This window comes from Lycium ferocissimum, chromosome 11 (assembly GCF_029784015.1).
Source record: "Lycium ferocissimum isolate CSIRO_LF1 chromosome 11, AGI_CSIRO_Lferr_CH_V1, whole genome shotgun sequence".
NCBI lineage: Eukaryota > Viridiplantae > Streptophyta > Magnoliopsida > Solanales > Solanaceae > Lycium > Lycium ferocissimum.
The window spans coordinates 41,437,355-41,459,385 of NC_081352.1; the positions used below are offsets into that span (position 1 = coordinate 41,437,355).

General features: G+C 34.2%; 1 protein-coding gene across 2 annotated transcripts in view; it reads left to right on the top strand.

Annotated features, from left to right (window-relative positions):
* The window catches only part of LOC132036455 (seed biotin-containing protein SBP65), a 53,422-nt gene extending 33,909 nt beyond the window's left edge, over nucleotides 1–19,513 (top strand). For both annotated transcript variants that reach the window (XM_059426803.1, XM_059426802.1), the window contains exon 3: nucleotides 19,007–19,513. In XM_059426803.1, the coding sequence (XP_059282786.1) occupies nucleotides 19,007–19,190 (184 nt within the window). In that variant the 3' untranslated portion in view covers nucleotides 19,191–19,513. The remainder of the gene's footprint in view (nucleotides 1–19,006) is intronic.
* Nucleotides 19,514–22,031: the final 2,518 nt, after the last annotated feature.

A 22,031-nucleotide genomic window follows, 5' to 3' on the forward strand; every position in this document is an offset into this window, starting at 1 on the left:
GAATTAATGGCCAAGATTTAATTGACTGAAACAAGGCCCTAACCATGATTACATAATTAATAACTTATCCATAAATATATTAGAATATTTTTCTCTCTCTTCCTAGTTTACTTTTCCTATCCAGTAAAATATCTTTTCTGATTTACCGGATTATTTTTGGCTGCTTAATTTTTTTCCCTAATAGACCCATTATTCAATTGGTGATATTTTCCATTTTTTCAATTATGATGCTTACTGATTCACATAATATAGACCCCATTATTCAATTAATAATTGTATATTTCTGAAAGAGTTGTCTATATTCTGGAAAATATCACCACTAAAAAGTTGTCATGATTGAAAAAAAGATGAAAAATTAAAATAGGAAGAGAGAGAAAATAGTTTAATATATTTATGAATAAGTTATTAATTATATAAACTATGGTTATGGCCTTGTTTTAGTCAATTAAATCTTAGTCATTTATTCTAACCTCCATGTGTCTCTAATCAAAGGTAGAACTTGGGGAAAATGGAGAGATGGGAAATGGAGAGGAGCCCAATCCCTAGTTAGGCATTACGCTAAAATTTCCCATATAAATTATGGATGCAATTTTAATTTGTGGCTACTGAAAAACAAAAGTTTTATATGATCAACTTGATAATGAAATTATGATTATACTCCTCATGTCTCAATTTATGTAGCACAGTTCGAACTTCGAGAGTCATACTTTTAAATTTTGAACATGAAATTTCTAATTTTTTAAAAACAAAATTTAGGGAAAAGGGTTCAAAACACACTCTAACTTTGGCCGAAATTACTATAACACACTCCAACTTTGAGGGGGTGGACTATTTTTTTGTGTATTATTGAGGGTATTATCGGGTGATGTGGACAAGCAAGTGAGCACATGTTGGTTGAGCGCGCAAGGGTGGACTTAAAACTGAACAGACCCGTCTCTATTTGCCATGTTGAATTCCAAATAATCCTTCTTTATGTGCTCACTTTTTTGTCCATGTCACCCGATAATACCCTCAATAATACACCAAAAAATAGTCTAGGGTGGTCATAGGACCCCCGCAAAGTTGGACTATGTTATAGCAATTTCGGCCAAAGTTAAAGTGTGTGTTGTAACCTTTTCCCAAATTTACATATTTGGAAACTACGTGAACAGTACATAAGTTACAATAATTGATGATTCAAAATATGTAAAATGTGTGTGAAAAAATTGTGGTCAAAGGAAAACTCATTTGACTCTCGAAATCCGAAAGGTTCCACGTAAATTGAGACGAGGGGAGTATCTTTTTTCAACCGAGAGAAAACTGTTGTGGCGTTACTATGATGAAAACTTGGTCAAAACTTGCCCTAGCTAGAAGTTTGGATGCAGTTTTAATGGCTATCTAATTGGTCACAGTTTTATGTGATCAATTAGATAGCCATTAAAACTGCATCCAAATTTACATTCCTCCTCTTCTGTCGCTAAGTTGCTACTGCAAGATTTTATTCAAGACATTAAACTTCCCCGGAATATCCCTCAATATACTGTACACACTATCATTAATATATTGAGTTTAGTTTGTATATATTGATAGCTTAAAGAATTTTTATACTATCAGGTCATCTTTACCTGTTGTAAAAGATAATCTGCAATGGTATTTCAAGATTATAAGACCACTTGATCAAAACTGCCCTAAAAGTTTGGATTCAATTTTAATGCAGTCTAATTGATCACATAAAACTGCATACCACGGCATACCTCCTCTTCTGTCGCTAATTAAGTTGCTACTGCAAAAAATTCATAACATTAAACTTCCTGGGGATATCCCTCAATGTTTTTTGCTAACTATTAATATATGATTTTAATTTGCATATACTGATAGAATAGAGAATTTTTCACTGTCAGGTTTTATGATCAATTATAGAAGGTAACCTGTTTAATTTCAAGATTATAAGTCCACTTTATAGAAGGGCCTTTGGAATCTGGATGACCTGATATGATAGCCTAAAAAATATCTACATTGTCGTGTATATATCTATGCTCCATTTAAGTATAAGGGTGCAACATGAATTAACAAAGGCTCATTAATTTCAAAACGGCAATTCCCATTAAAAATCATCTCTCATCTCATGATCAGTTAACAGAAGATGGATATAGGATGCATTTTTGTCAATATTGCATCATGGGATCATGCAAAAAAGCACTGATTCTCACAGATGCCTTTCTAACACAAAGGAAATAGGACAAAAAAAAAAAACTGAAAAAACACATACAGGACACTTCAAAAAGTAAGATAAACGAAAATTGAAAAAGCAATTAACAGACTCCAATCACCTTTCTTCTCCCACTGGACACTGCCCTAGAACAAAGTCCCTTATCCATTTTCAACAAGATAACCGGTACTGTATGCTTGGATCCTCCAAAAATATCGTGTCAGTTCACAAAAAAATTATACGTTTTTGGATGATTCGAACACGAATAATGTGACAAGCATTTTTAGAGGATCCGAGCAGTATATGTTGGCATGCTAGTTAGCCACCGGAGGCAATGAGTGATGGTGAGGGTCAGGTCCACCAGGTGCAACTCTATCCGAACCGCCTTTTAGAGACCGCCTTGTATACTCCTCAATCTCTTTTCGGCTAAATCCTGCCTTACTAAGAACAAAATGGCTATCATATTTGTTCTTAACATTTTGAATATTACCAAGTATGCGAGCCTCCGTAGTCATGAAGTGGCAAAAAAAGAAGAAGATGAAGAGAAGTACTAGCATTAATGATTTTGAAGAAATTGATGAATTAGCCATGATAATGGAAGATTAATTAATTAAGCAAATGCTAATGAGGGGCTTTGGCTAGGTTGAGTTGCAAGAGGATACAAGTGTTATTGTTGTTGCATGGAGTTTATTATCGAGATGACTATTTATAAGGAAGCAATGGTGAAGAAAAAGGGCTATATGATGGTGATGATAATGGAGAGAACATGATCAAATTTTATAGTTAAGTAACTAAACCGACAAAGCTCCAGCATGGATTCTCCATCATGATAAAGATTTTAATCTTTTCTCATTTTAATGGATCTAAAAAAGGGTGTCTTTTAGGTAAAAGGATGTTTCTAATATTCATTGGAGAATAATTTCATCCTCACCTCCCACTCCTGCTCCACCAAATGAAAAAACATAACCTAGGATACATGGAAGCTTTGTCAATTCAGAAGGAGGAACCTATATGACATTATGTGATTGTATAGACCAGTGGTGGAGCTAGCTTGTGGCAAGGTGGTTCAATTGAAATATCGAATTCGTTGATTGAAAAATTATATTGTACGTGCAAATGAAGTAAAAATAAATTTATTTTTGAAATATAAATTGTTGAATCTCTTTGATATGAGGGAAGATACTAATTTAGTGGCAGGTTCAAAATTGCTTTTGGTTACTAGTTTAAATTCTAGGTGTGACATTTTAGTAATTTTTTGAATCTCATATGAATTTCTGAATCCATCATGGACCTAGGCCTTTCTTTTTTTCTATTTTGTGTATGTGAAAAAGGTATAGTAATACCTAAATGCTCTATCTAGTGCAAGTAATATTCACTTAGCCTGGCTAATCTCATAGGAGTAAATATATGTTAGCTCGTTCAACCTATTTTCTTAACTACCATGCATGTTAAGTTATTCAGGGTTAGTCGATCGAATGGATTTCACAATCTGAATCGATTAATCTTTTCGTGTCAAAGTTCATTCAAACAAAACAAACGTATAATACTCATGTTTGATGCTTCAACATATATATCGCTTGTCGGAGTCCCCCATTGATTGAGGGATAAGCCGTTATCTTCTTATATGTTTTGGAAAAAATTCAGCTCATTAATTAACTAGGTTTCGGAGTATAGTTAGTCTTAATATTATTTTCTTAAAATAGTATACGAGTCAGGTTAATCTTTATTTTTCATTGACCCAAATTTTAGGCCCCTATTCGAGTCCCACATTGGTGGACTGTTAAACATTCCTCATCTCATGAACTTAACATTTTGATTAAACAGAAGGTCCATTTTCTTAACAGACTTAGACGACCTTTTTTTTCTTCCTTTCTTTGGCATATATATATAGAGATTTGCAAACTTATATCAACGTTAATACTTTCCTCTTCAGTATGGGTATATTAATGACTCAAGTCTCTTCTTGTGCTACGATACTACACATCATAAAGAATAATACTGAATAAAACTACCCAAATGTTAACCGTAAAGGGAATGTTAGGCCTGATACCGTGAATTCTAAATTCTAGTCAGCCTTTTGCTCAGTTTTAAGCTGTGTACTATATACTAGTTAAAGGATCAACTTGACTGTTATAATGACTTTTAAAGCTATATCAAGTTGTTGGCCTACAAGAAACCCTAGTACTCTAGCTAGCTCCCACTCCCACAAAAGCTAAGTATGCAGCTAGAATCACGGACTAATTAAACTCATGTTTCTATAATCAATTGGATCCCTTTATTGACTACCCTCGCTCTATATATCCCAAATAAGTTTGAATCGGATATATAAATTCTTATTTGTCTTTTTTATTTTTTAATTCTCACCAGTCATATTAATTACTCCAATTAATCTCATCTAGTAGTAGTAATATATATATCATCGATATATATCCAGTCCCATGTGTGAATGATCTACCATTAGTTATACCTCCCTCATAATTTTATTTCATCCTTCCTCTAATAGAATCAACATACTGTTTAGTTCTTTTATTTATGTGCATGCACTGACAATGTTTAAATTTCTTACAACACCACCAGGTTAAGTTCGCTATGTTAAAGTTTGTGATTATCTCATCTAAGAAAATTAAATATATTTCTTCTATTCTTTTATTAGCTAATTTGATACCACGTTAAAATATGAGATCATAGCATATAAGAAACTTAAATTATTAGATAAAATACAGTATAGACAAAGACTCGCCTAAACTTGATGCATTTTGTCCACATCCCTCCTAAACTATCAGAAGCCAAGTTCAGGGGGATAATTAAAACTATTGATGGTATAGGGGAATCTGATTAAAATGCACCACATTAAAAAGGGTCTTTAGGTACTACCCACAATATACAGATACTTTTCATAGAAAATCCGATATGATAAATCTGGAAATGGTTAAAACCCTACTTTACATAGTTTATAACATATTTGGATCATGTAGAAATTATTTACATTGTCAATGTATGAACGTAATTAATCAGGTATATCTACCTAAGATATCCTATGATAAAAGCTCCTATCTAGTGGTTGGACGGCTGGTATTGGCAGTTGGCTAGGCCAACGTTCACCTGACAAGCTGTTGCAAATGGACAATTTTACTGTCTGTTGGTCGTAATGTTTATACATTATTATTTGTCCTTCAAATTTGGACTGTGGCATTATCCTCAAAATTACAATTAAATGTTAATTTATTCTAAAACAGAATTGAAATTTTTTCCTTGGAGAAGGTTAAGGTTTTTATATTTTTCTGCTTCGCAATTTAAGCATAATGGGGCACCACCATTGCTTGTAGTTTGTACACATGGTCCTGGAGAAAATGCTAATTCGTTGATATACTAATATATGTTTAAAAGAAAACATTGTATCATGCGTTGGCGGCGCCATTATTTTTCAAAGTTTCAAAGCATCATTCGATTAGCCTATATACTTCAATTTTAGTGAATTTATACTATATCATAGGCTTTGTGCAACATAAAACTATCTACCTTTAATGAAATAGGCGTGGCGCCACGTCCTTCTTTTAGAGTTGAGGTAGTGAGTTTCACATGAGATGTTGGCATCTTTTAGTGATCATACATTAATACTTGCATCAGCAGAAACAAACAAATGATAAAGGTTCCATTTTTTGTTATTAATCATCTCCTTTCCGAAATTCAGTGACCAACTAGTTTAAATCCGCGTTGCATAAACCTTATAAGAGGGAAAATGCTTTCTATCAAGAATTTCTCCATTTTAGAGCTCGAATTCGAAATCTTTAATTAAGGGCGAAGGATCTCATCCATCTCACCATACTTGTTGATGCATGATAGCAACAGATAAAGGTGCATCATTGTTATGTGGATGTGTTTGATGTGCAACAGGGTTACACATTGGTAGTTGAAACGATTGGAAAGTCATGTATAAAGTGTAGGTATGTTCTTAATTAATGATGTGATGACTTTTGGAAGAAACCGGTAGGCTTGTGTCACGACCCATTTCGGGGTCGCGCTGGCACCTACCTTTCCCACCTCGGTAGGCGAACCCTCTCATTGATTATACATCAATTAAGTAAAGGCGATTCATTTAAATCTATAGATACTTAGAAATTCAGCGAAAACTTCATAATACATGCAATAAACTCAAGATTTAATATAATTACAACGATGTAACAAATACAGACTCGATCCAACTTCCCATGACCTAGTCTAGACTAGTACAAGAGCGACTAATGATTTCAGAATTACCACTACATTCTAAGACTCAACCTCCGTCCCAAAATGAAATGGGAGGAGGCCTTCCAGATAGGCACCGCGTATTTCCACATATGCTTCGATCAATCACCTGAAACAATCTACACCCCAAAAAGGGTGTAGCAAGTGCAATATCAGTACAACTACACGTACTGAGTAAGTATCATAGGCCGACAATGGTTAGTAACACATATCAGTAAAAGAATTCACAGATAAACATGATAACAACCCAATTAAGTCATACTACGATCTACCACACACTGTAAATCAATACCCTTAAGCATTAATTTAACTCTAATAATTCACCAGTCAAGCTCACAACGATATTGGAACTCACATATCATTAAATCGATCATTTCAGTCTAGTAGTTAACTCATCATCAAGACACCCGTTATCCTACATCACATAGAGACCAAACATATAACTAATCTTACGGACGGTCTATAGGATACCTCAACAAGTTCAATCAATAAATCCGGATCTGAGTATACGTCATTGCCTAAGTAAAGCATCTAATCCCAAATGTGTCAAGTCTGAATAAATCAATCTGAATCCAATCATCACAGGTAAACACCAAATCATCTCAAACAAGCCATAATGCAATGCGATGCAAGATGTATCAATGCAATGCGATGCAAGATGAATGGATGCAATGCCATGCCCTGCAAATGAGGTGTACACATATACTCCGGACGGAAATATCGACGTCTCGGTAGCACAACCCAGTGTGATTCACGAAATCTGAGTGCCACCCGTCCCGGATCTTTTCTAAACAAACAGACAGGACCCTGTCTAATTGCTCATAGGGGTAGTCTCACCGACACCACTCTAGGGGACCCGCGGAGTCCATGCACTAACAACGATTTCGAGATAACATCGAAATCGGCCATGCAACAATGATGCCCGAATATACCATTGGACATCGGCCTCCTCACAATCACTTAAAAGAGTCTGTCAAATATCAGTTTCACAAATCAACGATTCCGGAATTGAACCTCGGACATCGGCCTCCTCACAATCAATCAAGTAAAAGAGTTTATCAAGTATCAGTTTCATATAAACAACGATTCCGGAATGGATCTTTGGACATCGGCCTTTTCACAATCTCTCAAGTAAAAGAGTTTATCAAATATCAGTTTCACTATATCAACGATACCGGATCATCGCCGGGTATCGGCCATGCATGATAAATATGAGAGAAGCGTGCAATGTATATGTCAATCACCAACAATCGAGTTTAATATCACAAATACCACAACGGTATGCCAACAACGTATCACATCACAATACCAACAGTGGGTACGCCAACAATATATCCAAGTACAAATACCAACAACGGGTATGTCAATCCTATCCGAATCAGGACAACAAGTAGAATTTTGACATCTACCAACTACACATGGCATTAAGCCAACACAATTGAACAATCAAACACACATAACGGGGTGGCTACTTCCACACACAAAGGTCAATTAATATTATTACCACTTCCTTAAATCAGCCTATTATCTTAGAACAAGTAGTCTCACCTTACACTCACAATGATTCGTCATAACTCCTTTTAGAACTCAATCACAATCGTTGGTGTATTTTAAGTCTCCTATCTATCAACTAGGTTCACTAGTAATGACATAACACAAAAATCACATATTACGGGAATTTCTCATCATTAGACACAACAATAGGTTTCACCTGCTACTTCCAAGTCACATATATCCACTGATATTAATGGAAAACCACATCAAACATAAGGAATCTAATGTCACAAGCCCGAACACACAAATCACACAACAATACCATCCTAAGATTCCATCCCAAATCTACCCTGTACATGCAGTTCCTTCTAATACACGTGAATAATGATACCGAAAGGGAAGCCATATTGAGTGCTACGAACCACACACGTTGCCTTGTCTTTCGAAGCGTCTCCAAATAAACAAACTCTATCACATGTGAATTTAGGAAAAATGGGTCAAATTCCAACTCTTAATTTAGGAAAAAGAGGGCAAAACGGGAATTTTATGACCAAAATACCAAATTCAATACCAAAAGGGAAAAAACCCATTACTTAAATCATAGGAATACTCAATTAATTCTTAAAATTATCATTTATATTGAAATCCCAAATTTAGGTCTAAGAACCCTAACTTTGTTTGAAGAATTTCAACTCTAGAATGGAAGATTATTGGTTAACAAGCCTAGATATATCATTATCTAGCATAAATAGCAACATTAACATCATTAATTCACAATCTAGGAAGCCAATTAGTTTTTAGAACTCTTTCATGGAAAACCCCAATTTTGGGTTGAAGAACCCTAGGTTTTGCATAGAGATTTTTGGAAGATGAAGGGTTTTACAAAGCCAAAATGATGGATTAATTAATGGAAACTATTAAGCATGAGATTTAGACCTTACCCATAGGAACAATCTTGAGAAATAATCAAGAATCCATTCATCCCCAAGCTTCCAAGAGAGAAGGTATCCTAAATGAGGTCCAAATCCGACATAGTCTCTGTTTTCCTCGATTTTCGTGCCAATATGACTTCAAAATGCAGATTGGAGGGAACCATTAGATTCCTTGGGCCCACTCATTATCAATGGGATCAGGGGTACTTCCAGCAAGAAATATATCGAAGAGTTAGTCTTTGGGCTAGCAGAAAATCAAAGTTTCTCGAAGCACTTTGGTTTAAAATTCTAAAAATTAGCTTTTTATGATTACATCGGCAATAATCCGGCACAAGGAGGATTATTCAGAGCAGGTTCAATGGATAACGGGGATGGAATAGCGGTTGGATGGTTAGGACACCCTCTCTTTAGAGACAAAGAAGGGCGTGTGAGTTTTGGCTTTTGAATCGCCTCATTTGGACTTAAAATGAGGGAGATATGAGGGTTTTAATATTGGGCCCGACATCAGTTTTTAGCGGGACCTCTATAGCGGCAACCACTATCTCTTCAGCGGTCAAACCGCTGCAGCGGTCCTAAGGGCGTTGTAGCGGTGCCGCCCCGGCGGTAAAGGGTCCGCTGTAGCGGTCACCAGACACCAGATGCCCCGGTCGGGAACCCGATTTTGACAAATCAAATATGTAGATATAGGTAAAAACGTGCTACGAACTCATTCGCGCACTCAAAATTCCCAACGGAGATGCCGCTGACTAAGTCAACTCCCGAGCGGCCAAAAACCAACTTTCCAACCCGATTTTCGATAATCATCCGAGGTCCGATTTCAACAAACGAAATATGCATCCACATGTAAAAACAAGCTACGAACGCACCCATGACCTCGGATTTCCCAACGGAGATACCGTTGACTAAGTCAACTCCCAAACCTCAATAACCATTCCCAAACCAAGTCCCAAAATGCACCCGAGTGCATTGGGAGCCGAACCAGTCCCACCAATGCGTACCAGTCCCACCAATGCGTCATAAGTCAGTCTATGAACCTCTCGGAATCGATGGATCTCCGAATGAAATCCGTTCACCCAAAAGTCAACTCCCGGTCAAACTGTTTTCGCTTAAAGCCAAATTTTTCTAGAAAACATTCCAAAGCCCAAAATGATGCCTAGGAAGTCATGCCAACTATCTTCTCGGGTCAAAATAGTTCTAACGAGACTTAGGAATTGGTCAACGAGGGCAAAAACCGAAAAATTACGGTAACGACAAAACGGGTTGTTACAACTTGACTCAAATCAAATAATATCATGGGTACCATGTTAAGAGTATTAAGTATATTTGGGCTAACTTAACTGATCAATAACTGATATCAAAGCTAATGATTCAACGATAGATGTATAGAAATGACATAATAAGGGCATGGGGCTCAATTTATACCTGCCAAAGATAGCATGAGTCCATGAGACGCATGTGCACAAGATGAAAAGTTAGTATAAATATGTACTCTAAAGGGTTCAAAATAATGTATGGGCGTGTGCATATGTTCAAATAAAATGCAGTAGGCAGGTGAATCCACACCATTTATGAGTTAAAATTTTAATTGCACTCATTAAATCAATGAATGCAATATACATACTTGGTCAAGTAATATGTTTTTTATATGTTAAAATTAAATTATTTGATTAGATATGAATAAATATTTACCTGTTACCGTCAGGTTAAAAAAAATATATTAAAAAAAAAAAAAAAAAAAAAAGATAACTAATCATACAGGGACCTCACTCGGTCGTACTTAGATTAGATGACTGTTGACTCAAATGTAACTAGAAAGGACATGATAATATGAATTTGCTTGTTTGATGTTTGCTTTTGTTAGATGCCAAAATTGATTTTTTTTAAAAATGGTCGAAAAAGTTGATAAATTTCTTAGTAAGTAGATAATATTAGGCATCTTTTAAAAATTAATGATATGAAAAAATATTTGCAGGAGCATGAAAGCACCGACTTTCACGTCTTTTGCATGTGGATTTGTTGTAGGTTAGATGTTCCCATTTCTTCATTTCTTGACATTGAACGCTAATTTTCACGTCTTTTGGTCGCGCATTTGAAAAATAATTAAATATGTAGTTTCATAAATATATTTATTGATTAATCCGTAGGGATTAGGGGCTGTTACCATGCCGTAGGGATTAGGGTTTAAAGCCATTAACACTGCTGGTGCTGAGCAAGCGGATCCAGGATTTGAAAGTTTCGGGTGCCATACCGCTTTAACGTATGTACTCCCTCTTTCTCAATTTGTTTTATACTTTTCGCTTTTTGAGAGTCAAACGAGTTGTTCTTTGACCGTAATTATCTCATATGTCTTTTAAATATTTTAAATTGTTAATTATGGTGACTTATAGTACTTATTATGTAGTTTCCAAATATGTAAATTTTATTTCAAAAAATTTAAAAATTAACATACGATCAAAATTAAGAAATTTGATTCACGAAAAGCGAAAAATGTCAAACAAATTGGGACAGAAGGATAAGCATTTTTCGTAAACGATGTTAGTATTTACAGAGGTTTATAATAACATATCACATCTTCCGTTTATTCATGAATGAGCTTTGGTGCGTTGGTTTGGGTCAGTCTAAAGTTAGGGACATCCAGGATTCAAACCTACTTTAACCACAAATTTTTATTAACGGGTCACTGAAAATATTTAACAAGGTAATTGGGTTAGAACCTCTGACCACCATAGATAAAGTCAAACTACTAACAAGCAGGCCAGGAGGCACTAAGCTGGTGTGTATCATAGCTGGAGTAGGCTAAAGTTCTTTATGCAGCAAGCTAAAATAATTTTTAAAAAATGTATCAAAGGGATTCGAACTTGCGACCTTAAGACAGGAATATCCGACCTCTTACCACTGGCAGCGAGCACTTACTTGTATGTTAGGGTGGCAGGAGGCAGGACCAATATATATACGGACCAATATATATATGAGTTCAAAAAAATTATACATAATTTTTTACTCATATACTCAATCCGACCGAATTTTTTTCGGCAAAAATAATACGAAATTATTTTTATATTTTTTGGAAAAATTATTATTATTTTTCTGAAAAAAATTTTGGGTCGGATTGAGTTATTTTAGTGAGTAAAAAATTATTTAAAATAATTTTAGAGATGATGTCACGTGGCAACGTAGCTTAGACGAGAAGGGTATAAGGTACCATAATCATAATAATTTTTCCGAATTTTGGCCCTTTTCCGATATATATATGAGTTCTTATACATATATACATATATATCAAACATCTGATTTTAACTTTAAGTTTTCAAGATTTAAAAAGAAAGCCTCAAGGTTACCATAATACACCAAACAACGAACATTGATATTCAAAAATTTAAAAAGTAACAATCCACCTTACACACAAAACCATAGAAATACTTTTCAAACTCCCTCACCCCGCTATACCCAAAAAATTACATTTCAGTAGTGTAGACATTGAAACAGCTAAGTACTAGATACAAGCAAATGATACTATATTTTAGTTTAAATAAAGTGGTTTGAGATATTCTCTACAACACATAAATCTCATTAAGTTTTATTCAGTTGTTTCCTTACTTTTCAGGTGTGCAAATGTTATAGTGAAAGCACAAAAAATTAGAATATTTGCAGAAGATCCAGGCTAAATCAAATCATATGACCATTATCAACATGCAAAAGAGATGCATACATGTAGCAAATATCACCATTACAATTGTCCCCGGCGACTTGTCATGTTTTGAAAACGATCAATGATCGCATCATTTGGTACACTTTCAAATACTTCATCTTCTATATAACAAACTAAACAATCATTAAGAAATTCATCACCACCTCGCTTCACAAGTCATTTTTGATGTACTTCATTGAAGAAAAAGCTCTTTCTACCGTTGCAGTAGCCACAGGCAATATCAAGCTTAACTTCACAAGCAAATAAACAAGTCTCCAAGTCTTGTGCAGATTTGTTTCGACTAATGTTTCTGAAAGATCTCGAAGTCCTTTCAAGTTAGAGAAATCACTATCTTCTCTCACAAAGAGAATATAGTTGTCAAGCTCATAACTGAGATCTTCAAGCTTGGAAACACTAAAATCATCACGATAAAGTGTACCAAGTTTCATAATTTTGTCTTTATCATACTTTGCAAATGAATTATCCGGACTCAAACTAGCCATACCTAGAAGCAAATCACTATTCACTGCATCAAAACGACTATTAAGCTCCGCAAGTTGCAAATCAATAACAACATTAAAGATTTCTACATGCAAATGATGAGAATGTGTGACACTTGAACTCTTGCGCTTTGACTTTCCAATATGATAGTTCTTATCCATTTCAAGAATTAGAATATCATGCTTCACACAAAATGAAGAGACATCCTCAATCAAAGATTTCCATTTGGACTCCCTCATCGATTCTAGTTGCCTATTGGCAAAACCAACGAGCTTCATAGCATTCACAATATCTTGATCTTTTCTTTGCAAAGTCATATTCAAATCATTTGTAATTGACAACACTTTCAACATCAATTGCAACATATGCACAAATTCAAAAGATCTTATATCATTCACTAGATTTTTTGCCATGGATCTCTCTAGATAAGTTGTACCCTCACTTCCAGTTACCTCAAGCACATGAACAATTGATGAGAATATTGCAATAAAATTACGCACTGTTTAAAGTGAGATCCCTAACGGGTGTCGCTGGCCTTTGAAGCCCAAGTTCTTGATTTAGTCCACTTCCCGTATGAACTTCACCAAGCACTAGTAATTCCTCTAATTTTTTTGCTTGATCTTCTCGAAGAATCTCTCTGCGCTTAAAAGAACCTCCAACAATATTCAAGACATTAGCAACAATATCAAAAAATTGATCTACATCATAGTGCTTCTTTGCAACAACTATAAGAGTCAATTGCAACTGATGAGCAAAGCAATGTATGCAATAAGCTGAAGGAACTAGAGTTTTAAGACCCTTGATTTTTCCTTGCATGTTACTAGCTCCATCATAACCTTGTCCCCGTATTGAGATGGACTTAATGAATGCTCTAAAAGCAAATAATAGATAGCATCTTTTAATGTTATTGCAGTTGTATCTTTAACATGAACAACACTAAGGAATCGCTCAATAAGTGTGCCTTCTTTGTTGACATATCTAAGAACAAAAGCCATTTGTTCCCCATGAGAAAAATCCTTAGATTCATCAACCAGTATGCCAAAGTAATCTCCATTAAATCTTCAACAATTTCTTTCATTGTTTCTTTTGCACAAGCATTCACGATCTCCTTTTGGGTACTTGGAGCAATCATCATGTTATTTTGTGGAGCATTTTCTAGTACAACTTTGTTCACTTCTTCATGCCTATTTGCATACCATTTTAAAAGTTGCAAAAAATTTCCCCTTTTTGTAGAAGTTCCACTTCTTCATGGCCCCGGAAAGGCATTCCTTGTTTCAAAAGAAATCTTGTCACATCAACCAAAGCATTCAACCGAACTTGATACCCACTTTTATATTTCTCATTATACTTGTCAAAAGAAGTTATTGTTCTTGATTCTTTAAGTCTCTCATCATCTTGAAACACCGATTGTGAAGACTATTCACATCACCAATATTTCTATTAAGCCTTTCTTTATTCCAAGCTCTAAAACCACATTTTGTAAAAAAATCCCCAACTCTTCCATGTCCTCCATGTTCATTTTTAAACAAGTAGCAACATAAACAAAAGCCCGCATCAACTTTAAAACTATATTCTAACCATCCAGAATACGAAGTATCAAACCAGTCAGGATTAAATTGTCGCATTAGCCCACCAAATTCTCTCTTTGGGAATGTATGATCACGAGGTTGGCATGGTCCTTTTTGAATATAATGTCTCCTTACTCGATCACATTCATTATAAGAATATTGTGAGATTTGCTTTCTTTCACCAGGATCAGGTTTAGGAAGATCCAAATCCAACAATTTATCTTTGTCATGAACAACTGGACACAAAGAAGAATTTGGCATAGGAGAGCTTAAACCATAACTTGAAGGAGTTTGAATAACCTGGTAAAATCTCTTCATTGTAGCAACTCTCGCTAAAAGAATCCTAAAAATCACAAAACAATTACATTGTATAATTTAAATTTAATTTAATTAAACAAATAATTAAACCAAGTATTAGTGGGTTGTGTACTTGAACTCTCTTTTTCCATTTTCTGGTTCTGATTGTGGGATTAACTTAACCCAAAAAATATTTGCTTAACTTAACCCCAAAAAGCTGCATTCTCAAAAAGAAAAAAAATATTGTCCCAAATATAATGCCTAAAAGCTTATAGTGTTGCATATGTTTTCAAAATTTATCCCATAAATGAGCAATATTTCATTATAATAAGGAATGAAAAGACATAGATAATATATTTTTAGCTTTTTGGAGCATACCAACAAATAAAAGAAGAGTTTGCTTGAAGGTTATGACTTGGAACCAAGCTGAAAGAAGACCCACTTGTTTGATTTTTTTTATTTTTTTTTTTATGGAGAGATTGTAAAATCCAAGAAGCTCTGAGAAAAGCTTTTGATTTTTTGGAACCCTAACTTTTGTACTTGATGTTGAAAAACCTTCTCAAAAGTGAAAAGTGAGAAGTTTTTTATTTCTTTAGCTATTGTGTAAATCAAGAAAACAAAAAAGAACATTCAGCTCTTTTATGATTATTTGAAAAGGAGAAGAAAAGTCTCCTATAATTAAGGCAATGAAGTACAAAAAAAAAAAAAAAAAAAAAGGAATAAAAAATATTAAGTGGGTCCTATTATTTTAGGAGCAGAAACGTGCCTATTTAAATGGAAAAGGACAAAAATAAGTCCCGCATCAAAGAGGACTGTTAATAGTAGGCAAAAACATATTTGATATAAAAATGTGGTCAAGGAGAATCGAACTCGGATCTCCTCACACGGATCAGTCTTACAGTAATGCCCCACCACTGAACGCCAGGCCTCTTTTAGTTTAGGGTTCAACACTCAATATATATCTATATTTTGGATATTTAAGACAGTATATTCACGATTTACGTCGAAAGTTTGGGGTTCAATTGAACCCCACCCTACCACATTACATCCGCCCCTGATATATATATATATATATATATATATATATATATATATATGAGAATTTCACCCGAGACATCATCGGGTGGCGTGGCATCCCCCACGCTTCTACATGGATCCGCACCTCCGGGTGTCATAGATCCTAATCGCATTCGTAATTTAGATTGTAATTAAGATTAAATTACACTAAACACTTTTATAAAATTTAATTGCAAATATACCTCTGTCGTTTCTTTACTTTTGTTACTTCTTTTTTCGGACAGCTTTGGTTTGCTTTTCTTTGAGCCGAAGGTTTATCAGAAACAATTACCTCTTTATCTTTTAAGGTAAGGGTAAGGTCTGCATACACTCTATCCTCTCCAGACTCCACTTGTGAATTACACTGGATATGTTGTTATTGCTATTTGTATTTAAGGATTAAACAGTTAATCATGTAAAGGTAAAACCAATGTTACTTTCATTGATCATATATGAGGTATTTATACAACAGTTGATACATATACAATTACATAAATAACCGTTAATAGATACATTAACTAATACTTAAATACCATACTTATCACTCCCCCTCAAGTCGAACCAGGTATGAGGCTTAACTTGCCATGTAAATCACAAAAACGATCCTTCAATAGAGGTTTGGTAAGAATATCTGCGAGCCAGTCATGCGAAGAAATATATTGAACCTGAAGTTCCTTTTTGTGCACAAGATCCCAAATAAAGTGAAAATCGTTCTCCAAATGTTTGGTGCGAGAGTGTAACATCGGGTTAGCAGTAAAATAGGTCGCACTTAAATTGTCACACCACAAGGAAGGCATAGAACCAGAAGAGAAAGATCAACTTCTTTCAACAATTGACGAATTCATAGAAGTTCACTGGTGGCAGCAGCAAAAGAGCGATATTCAGCCTCAGTAGTGGAGCGCGAGACAGATCGTTGTTTGCGAAAATACCAAGAAAGAAGCGCTGAACCCAAGAAGATTGGAAAAACAGTAGTAGACTTCCGATCATCTATATTTCCTCGCTAATCGGCATCAAAATATCCTTGTAATTAGACAGAGTTCTGATTTGGAAAGAAAATACCTTGAGAGGAAGTGGATTTCAGATATCGCAAGATACGCTTAACTGCTGCCTAATGTTTTTCTGTCGGACTATGCATAAACTGAGAGACTTTATTAATCGAGAATGAAATATCTGGTCTAGTGAAAGTGAGATATTGTAAGCCACCACCGATACTTCGATAGAGACTGTCATCAAGGAATTGAGTGCTGTCACTTGCGTGCAACTTATTACTCGTGCACATGGGAGTAGAAATATCACTGTAAGTTAACATGCTATTCCGTTCCAAGAGATCATGTGTCTATTTAGACTGATGTAACAACAGGCCATCAGATCGCCACGTAGCTTCAATACCCAAAAAGTAATTTAGCTTAACCAAGTCGCGCAGGGAAAAACGAATTTCCAACTGTTGAAGCAATGAAGCAACTAGATGCATAGATGTGCCCTAGACTATAATGTCATCAACATAGATCAAACAAAATAGTTTTTCAGTGCCTTTGCTTCGAAAAATAGTGAGGAATCTGTTTTGGAGCCTTGGAAACCAAGCTCACGCAAGGTAAACACACGGTAATTGGTTTATCCTTAAATATGTACCTAGTGTAACATGTTTATAACCATGTTTATTAGCGTGTATGTTGTATATAAATGATTTGGGTAACTTATAGTAACTAATAAGTAATTAGAGATGAGTCTTTCTATTTGGTAGCCTAGTATATGGAGCCAAGTGATTAGAGATAAATCTTTTTATTGGTAAACTAGTATATGGAGGAGCCAAGTGATTAGAGATAAATCTTTTTATTGGTAACCTAGTATGTGGAGCAAGTGATTAGAGGTAATCTTTCTATTGGTAACCTAGTTTATAAGTTACTCCCTCCATCCCAAAAAGATTGTCTTAGTTTGACTTGAAACAAAGTTTAAGAAATAAAGGAAGACTTTTGAAATGTGTGGTCCAAAATAAGCCTTAGATATTTGTGTGGCTGTAAATCACCTCATAAAGTTAAATTGTTTTAAAATATAGAACGGTGTCAATCTTTTTGGGACAGACTAAAAAGAGAAGGAAGACAATCTTTTAAATTGTTTCTAAATATAGAAAGGTGTCAATCTATTTGGGACAGACTAAAAAGGAAAGGAAGACAATCTTTTTGAACGGAGGGAGTATTAAAGATGGATCCTCACTACAAGAAAATATAGAAATGGCAACAAAAAATTTAGTATTTGGCAACAACTTAGTTTTATTGTTAGCAAATGAACTTTTTTGTTGCCAAAGAATTTAATTTTGTTGCCATAGTATTGATTATTGTTGCAAAAAGTACTTTTGGCAACAACAAAAAAAGTTGTTGCACGTTGTCGCAATAACAGCTGTTGGGAAAAGTCTATGCAACAAAAAAAAAATTGTTGTCAAAAGTACTTTTTGCAACAATAATCAATCTATGGCAACAATAACAAATTTTATTGCCAAATATATTTTTTCTTGTAGCTCCTCCTATTTGTGATCTAGTAAAAAAGTGCAACTAACTTATTACTCAAATCAGTTTTAATTTATGTGTCACGCTCCGAGGAGGAGCGGAGTTTGGGATGGGAAGCAAAGAAAGAGATACTTGAAACGTAGACTAAAACAAGTCTTATGTACAAGTTATTTGGGTAAGATGAAAATTTGGAATTATAAATATATAGGAGAGATACATTTTTTAGGACAAAAATAAAAAAGTGTGTGCCACATAAATTGGTGTAATGAAAGATGAAGTATACACCTTGACTTACTCTATATAGGAAAGTGACATTTTTTAGGATAGGATTAAAAAAGAGTGCAACACAAATTGGTATACATGTGAAATATATGAAGTATACACCTTGACCTACACTCATAAGTTATCTTTGATACTTAAAACTGTATTCAATAGGTTAAAGGTTGAAATCTCTTTACCGTTCGTCATATTCACTTAGATTGTGATTTTATTCCACTATGTTTTGGTTAATTTGCACCTGAAAATATGTTTTACAGGGAGAAAGCAGAGGAGGAGATGTTAGCGGAGAAACACGAGAATCAAAGGTGGAGGGAAAAGAGAGTGGATTCCAACCAAAGAAAGTTGAAGAAACCTTCCAGGAAGAAACAGGAGGAGGAAAGGAAAGCAAGCAGCAGGAGGAAGGAGCGGCGGCGGTGCTGCATGCCATTGGCGAAACTATAATGGAGATTGGCAAAACAACCACTGATCTTGTTGCTGGTCCCCCGGGTCTCAAACTGGAGATGAACCTGTAGTAGTAACTGAGAAAGAGTCCACCACAATAAAGAAAGCTTGAGATGAACATATTCTGAGCCACTCCACTTTGTTTTTTGGAAATATTAGAGTTTTGAAGTTGGTTTGTTTCTTTTGGAAGGGTGCTTTGCAGGATGTGGGATTGTATAATAATTAGCGCAAATCGCAAAGACTTGTTGTTCTATGTATGTTCGTGTCGATAATATGTTTTTGAAACTTCCTTTGGTGTGACATTTAGCTATTGTTTGTTCCAATGTCGTGTACGACTAGTAGATGCACGTGTTATACAAGTGCAATCATGAATTGACAAAAGGAACAACACCATACGGATTTGCAGGCTTGATGATATCAACTATTTATTTTTCCAAGTTTTAGTTATTTGCCACTTTCATAATTTAGCAATTTGTAGCACCAACTTAGGACATCATATAAGTCTTAAGTTGGTCATTAGTTTATTTCGGGCTTTTTTATTAGCCAATTTAGCTACAGTTGTAAAGACTTTATTTTCTTCCTTTTGAGAAAAATTTATAAAATCAGCCCTAGGCTCACAGCCTAGTGGACTTTATTTTAAAAAATAAAATAAAAAAATCAAGCAATATTAAAAAAAAAAAAAAAAACCTGGAGCCCATATTAAAAAATAAGCAATATTAAAAAAAATGTGGACCCCATATTAAAAGATCAAGCAATATCCATGTAATTCTCAAAGTATCCCTTATTAAGTCAATAATGGTGATTAATTTTTCAAATGTAGTTCTGAATATATTATTATCAAGCTTCATTTTTTAAAAGTTACTATTACAACTGATTACATTTTGTAGTTCCATGAGTGATATCTTACCTCACCAACTGTAATTCTATAATCAAATTAATTGAATATTGTTACAACTGATAAAATAAATTACTCCGATGTTTATTGCAGTACTGTTTAATATATGACATTCTCAAAAGGCATTTTTCAATGTCTTAAGTTTCTAATTATATACGGAGCACCATAATAGCCAAAATAATTTATTAGTACATACTTATGATAGGTTAAGTAAAAAAAAAAGGATAGAAATCTTATACCACATCTATGCCCATATTATATGACACAATATACATAATCACCATATGTATAAAAAGCTTCACGTTTTAGCCTAGGGGAATGGTAGTTCAAATGACGTTTCCGTATTTAGAAGTAGTTAAAAATTTAATAAGTTTTGAAATTTTGGTTCAAATTTGATTAACGCATAGTTTAAAAAGTGTCTATTAGCCTTTTTCTTAAATAAAGTCATATAAACTGAAACAAAGAAATAACATCATGGCACAAATTATAGAACCCGTGCTCCCAAAATTTCTATCTTTACATACGTGACTTTCAAGAAATGCTGTAGAATATATCAATTCTTTTTATAATTGCATAAAAATAAAATTATAAATTTATGTTGAATAAAATTATAAATATATGTTGGGTCCGTGCTGGCACGGGCTCTGGTATATATATATATATATATATCAGCATTTTCAGAAAAGGAACTTAGGCGGAATCAGGAAAATTAACATGTCTGTAATAAGTTATCACTGATTATTCACTCTTGAGTTTGCTGAACAGTAATTAAGGATTTTTATTTATTTATAGAGATTATATAGTATTGACTTTGCGAACCCTCGTTTCTCACGCTATCAAAATAAGATGTACAGTCAAATAATTGAGTTCGAAGGAAATAACGATCTAACATATTCACACAATTTAAATAGACGTGAGATATAGAAATTTTCTTTTCATAGTTGTGAAAGCAGTTAAATTGTCATATTGATAGTTGAAAAGAAAAGAATGTTACCTTTAATGGAGTGTGATTTTTTGAAGAAAAACCCATAGTAATATCATTTCATATAGAAGATATTTTTGGATTATTCTAGCTAAACAACTTATATCAGACTTAATAGTTTTGCAGCAAGAGTATGAAGATGGCTATATGATAGGGTTGAGCCTGTCCTAATGCTTTTGCCCGTTTATGGGTCGATTTGCTATATTTACTCACAGATTTGAAGATGCACACATAAAATGAAGCCAGTGAGATCTCGTGGCTGTTAATATTAGGATGATATAGGCGGCAGACAATGAATCTCCAGATTAACCCATAATTTTTTAGTGATGGACACGTGAAACTTAAGAGCCGTTTGGACATGATCGTGAGATGAAATCATATTTGGACATGTAATTTGAATTTCTTAAGTTATAATTTTTTTTATAAACATAAAAACCTCACAAGTTGTGAAAACCGTAAAATTTTAAATTAACATACAATCTTCAAATGAGTAAATCATAGTTCATAATAAAATTAATACGCTACTTATAAGGTTTTCTAAAAATACAACATCAATTGATCAAACTTTAGTTCAATAAAAAGGAAAATTTAATTTGAATAGTAATGTAACTACTTCTTTAATATAATCCTCTAAGGTGGTAAACATGATTGGTAAATATATTTTACTAACTTGCATATTAATATTTAATACAAATGGTTGGTAAACATGATTGGTAAATATATCTACTAACTTATGGGTTTTTTTTTACAAATATAAACGTATGGGTCAAATTTTACATTTATATTTTTTGAAATAAATGATTTCAAATCTCCGATAAATGCCTTTTTGGATGATTTGAGATTTCATATCATGAGATAAAATTAGAGATGAAATCGCGTAAACGGCTTAATTTAAATTAATGAAATGAAATCGCGTAAACGCCTATCTAGTTCGAGTGAAATTGTTAGATGTTTGGATGAGGTC